This window comes from Penaeus monodon, chromosome 11 (assembly GCF_015228065.2).
Source record: "Penaeus monodon isolate SGIC_2016 chromosome 11, NSTDA_Pmon_1, whole genome shotgun sequence".
Lineage (NCBI taxonomy): Eukaryota > Metazoa > Arthropoda > Malacostraca > Decapoda > Penaeidae > Penaeus > Penaeus monodon.
The window spans coordinates 24,048,131-24,052,310 of record NC_051396.1 but is presented as its reverse complement, the minus strand read 5'-3'; the positions used below and the strand labels follow the sequence as shown (position 1 = coordinate 24,052,310).

At 31.2% G+C, this 4,180-nt stretch overlaps 1 protein-coding gene across 1 annotated transcript in view; it reads right to left on the bottom strand.

Annotated features, from left to right (window-relative positions):
• Nucleotides 1-566: 566 nt before the first annotated feature.
• Nucleotides 567-4,180, bottom strand: part of LOC119578836 (coiled-coil-helix-coiled-coil-helix domain-containing protein 10, mitochondrial-like) — a 5,815-nt gene continuing 2,201 nt past the window's right edge. The window contains exons 2-5 of the mRNA XM_037926475.1: nucleotides 3,627-3,774; nucleotides 1,853-1,987; nucleotides 1,521-1,656; nucleotides 567-789 (exon numbers count right to left, since the gene is read on the bottom strand). Of these exons, the coding sequence (XP_037782403.1) occupies nucleotides 776-789; nucleotides 1,521-1,656; nucleotides 1,853-1,987; nucleotides 3,627-3,774 (433 nt within the window). The 3' untranslated portion in view covers nucleotides 567-775. The remainder of the gene's footprint in view (nucleotides 790-1,520; nucleotides 1,657-1,852; nucleotides 1,988-3,626; nucleotides 3,775-4,180) is intronic.

The window sequence follows — 4,180 nt, the reverse complement described above, 5'->3', positions numbered from 1 at the left end:
TTTGTGGAATGCCTTTAACACTTTTTCCTTCATGTTACAGTTGATATCTGTAGGTCTGAAAAAAATGTGAATCTTAATAGAATATCTGTTATACAAATGGATATTACGGATTACTTTTTATGGATCTTTAGTTGTGAAATCATGCCATTAATAGATACTATCTGGATTACCAATATCTGTTTCAAAAGAACATCATGCCTACTTGGTGTGAAAATCATTATGGAAGATGGCAAAATTTACTTATCTGTGAGGTATCATTACACAGTTCCACCAAGATCACCATTTTAAAAACCAAGTCTAAAAGCAATCCAAGAAATGCAAATGTTGAGATTTTTTACTCCAATGCACATTCTTTCATCACCAAAAAAATCAGTTGTAACTCATGGGATATATGATTGTTTTTGTAATTTCTCTGAAATTTGCATTATTTTCACAAAATGAGTCAAGAGCCAGACCCACAGACCCATTTTGATAATGACCAAATAGCTTACATGCAATGCATAGTTTATATTACCAAGAATATCTAAAAGATCTCGGGACTGAAGAGGGTATAAGAAGCAAGAAACTTCAGATAAATAAAATATTTTATTTTCTATCTCAGACACATCTTCAATGGGCTGGACTTTTTCAACAATGTATTGTCTGATGTTACAACAATTACAGTGAATATTAATGTATGATACAATAATTATCAATTATGTTTGTAATCTACAAAAAGCAGTGTCTATACAACCAGTAACGATTTCAGCAATTCTGGCCAAATAACCTGACTTGCTTAAGCCGTCATTTCTGAAAAGAAAAAATTAAAATCACATTAATACCATACAGTAATGGGTAGAACAAGTGAATAAGTTAATGTTTAAATTATGCAAATGCTCTACAAACTCTTAGAAAACAAAGCTTATTAATCTTTCAGTCTTATCGCAAGATTCCTGTTCAATAAAGCTATGTCATTTACTTAAATTAATGAACTGATAAGGAAATAAATAAATTAATTAATCAATCAATAACAGTTAACACATCATCTAGGCGGTGAAAGGGCATCAGCTGCCTCCTCTTTATACATACACACTAGATTCACATAAACACATATACATATCTAGTTACATATTATAAACCTATTTACACATATATATGCATACCCACCTATATGTATCTATCAGCTTAAATAAAACAAAATATGCAAACAACAACTGAATTATTACATATATATATATATATATATATATATATATATATATATATATATATATATATATATATATATATATATATATATATATATATATATATATATATATTTTATATATATATATATATATATATATATATATATATATATATATATATATATATATATGCTTAAATTACTGGAACACATTTACAATCATGAATGATTAGATATGATAATCTCTTTATGTGTCTATATAACATTTTCTCAACTCAACTATTGCAAGATCAATTATGACATAAGGTCAATCTAACATGTTAGAAAAGTTCTGCCCCCCAAAATAACCTACCTCTATACTGAGCCTTGCATTGCCTTAGAGCTTCATTAAATCCTTCACAAACTGAAACATCTGACTGTGTCTGTGCACACTGGAGGAACTGCTTAATTTCCCAAGCACAAGGTCCCTGAGGTTCTGATGGACCACTCTGAAAACAAAGATACTCATTATTTGCATATATCTATGAATATGAATCTTTGAAGAAAGTATAAAGTGGCAATAACAATAATATAATAATAATAATAATAATAATAATAAGAGTAATAATAATAACAACAACAACAGTCTTGGAATTGCAAGAATGAGTGATATCCAAGAGGAAAAGTCAAACATCTCCAAATTACCTGTGCATATGGCTGCTGCTGATAGCCTTGGTATTGTGGGTATCCTTGGGGTTGTGCTGGTGCTGGTGCTGCCTGCTGGGGCTGTTCTGAACTACTGCTGCCTCCACTGGTCAAGGCATGACCTACCACATGACCCTAAGGAATACATAAAAAAATGCAACTTTCATAAATGATTCTCAAAAATGTTTACTAGTTCTTCTAGACTTAATATTATGATTATGTATGTAATATATATATATATATATATATATATAATATATATATATATATATATATATATATATATATATATATATATATATATATATATATAACATCTAAATATATATATATACACATATCTAAATATATATATATACATCTAATATATATATATATATATATATATATATATATATACATATACATATATATACATATACATATATATACATATACTACATATACATATAATACATATACATATATATACATATACATATATATACATATACATATATATACATATACTTTATCATATACATATCTACATTATACATACATATAACTTATATATATCATATATTCTTCTTTTTAACGGTAGGTTCATGTCTGAGCCGCCGTGGTCACAGCATGATACTTAATTGTAGTTTTCATGTAATGATGCTCTTGGAGTGAGTACGTGGTAGGGTCCCCAGTTCCTTTCCACGGAGAGTGCCGGTGGTACCCTTTTAGGTAATCATTCTCTCTATTTATCCGGGCTTGGGACCAGCACTTGACTTGGGCTGGCTTGGCCACCCAGTGGCTAGGCAGGCAATCGAAGTGAAGTTCCTTGCCCAAGGGAAACAACGCGCCGGCCGGTGACTCGAACCCGCGAACTCAGATTGCCGTCGTGACAGTCTTGAGTCCGACGCTCTAACCATTCGGCCACCGCCGGCCCCTATATATACATATACATACATACATACATACATATATATATATATATATATATATATATATATATATATAAATATATATATATATATATATATATATATATATAAAATGTACATATAAATATAAATAGATTAATGAATAAACAAACAAATAAATAAATAAATAAATAAATAAATATCTTTAAGTAGTTATGAGATACAATCAGAAAATACATAAACAAAAAATAAATAAAATGAATGGAGTATATAAAAGACAGTATCATGAAGTTCAGACTTTTACAATAACATGGTTAATGAATAACAAATTCTCTCTATATTTCCATTTAATGACACACTGGAACATAAGGCAAAGAGAGAAAGTAGAAATGAAAGAAGTTTTTTTTTTTTTTTTTTTTTTTTTTTTTTTTAATCCAACACCATGTTAGTAAATTACCATACACAATCATATATCTTGGAAAACTACAACTTGAAGATCTTTTCTTGGTTTACCTACACTTATCTAATCTGTGTGTGCAAGCTTTTTCACAACAGCTAATAAGCACCTTAAGAGATCTAGAACTGCAGCAAAACTTTCCCTAAAATAATAAACATATTAATTCTAAAATTTATATTTAACCAGATGCCAATGCGTAACAGAAATCTTTGAGCATAATGAACTCTGGTGACTTCTAGCAACAGACAGACACTGGGTGCAGGAGTCTGCTACATGAAGCAGAACTTCCTGTTCCACACACTCTGGTGCATTGTTGAGTGTACAGCCGTACCTGGCAGACCAAGCTCGTTATGATGCCTGTACACGTGACCTGTTGGTAATGGGTTTTAATCCTGTTTTATATCAAAAGAAAAAGGGTACATACCACTGCAGAGCCTACAGCAACACCACCAGCAGTTGCAGCCATCTGTGCAAATAATCCAGGCTGCTTTGGTGCTGCTGCAGCTGGTGGAGGAACAGGAGCTGGTGGGGGAGGAGCAGCTCTAGGGGGAGGTGGGGGAGGAGCTGCCCGCCTAGAAATAAGGGCAATTCTCAATCAAGAAACACATCAAACTGAATCTTTAATACTGTGAAAGTCACTTATTATTGCAAAAACATCAACTTGCATAAAAAATATGTAAGTTGGTCATTTCCCATCAAACACTGTTCATCTGAGCCACACAAATTTCAAGATAAAACTCAACACTTACTTAACAATTTGGGTGGCTTAACCCAATACCACCAGGCATACCTGGCAACACTGGGTAAAGTCCTGAGAGTTTAATTTGTATTTACACAGAGATAACTTTATGAGTGATTACTCACCAAGATGTCAAATACTAGTACTGTCCATCTCACTTTTTTACCCTTCCCCTTGATTTTTGGAAATATTTCATTTTTATTATATATTGTTATTAATGTTTTCCATTACTATGCAAT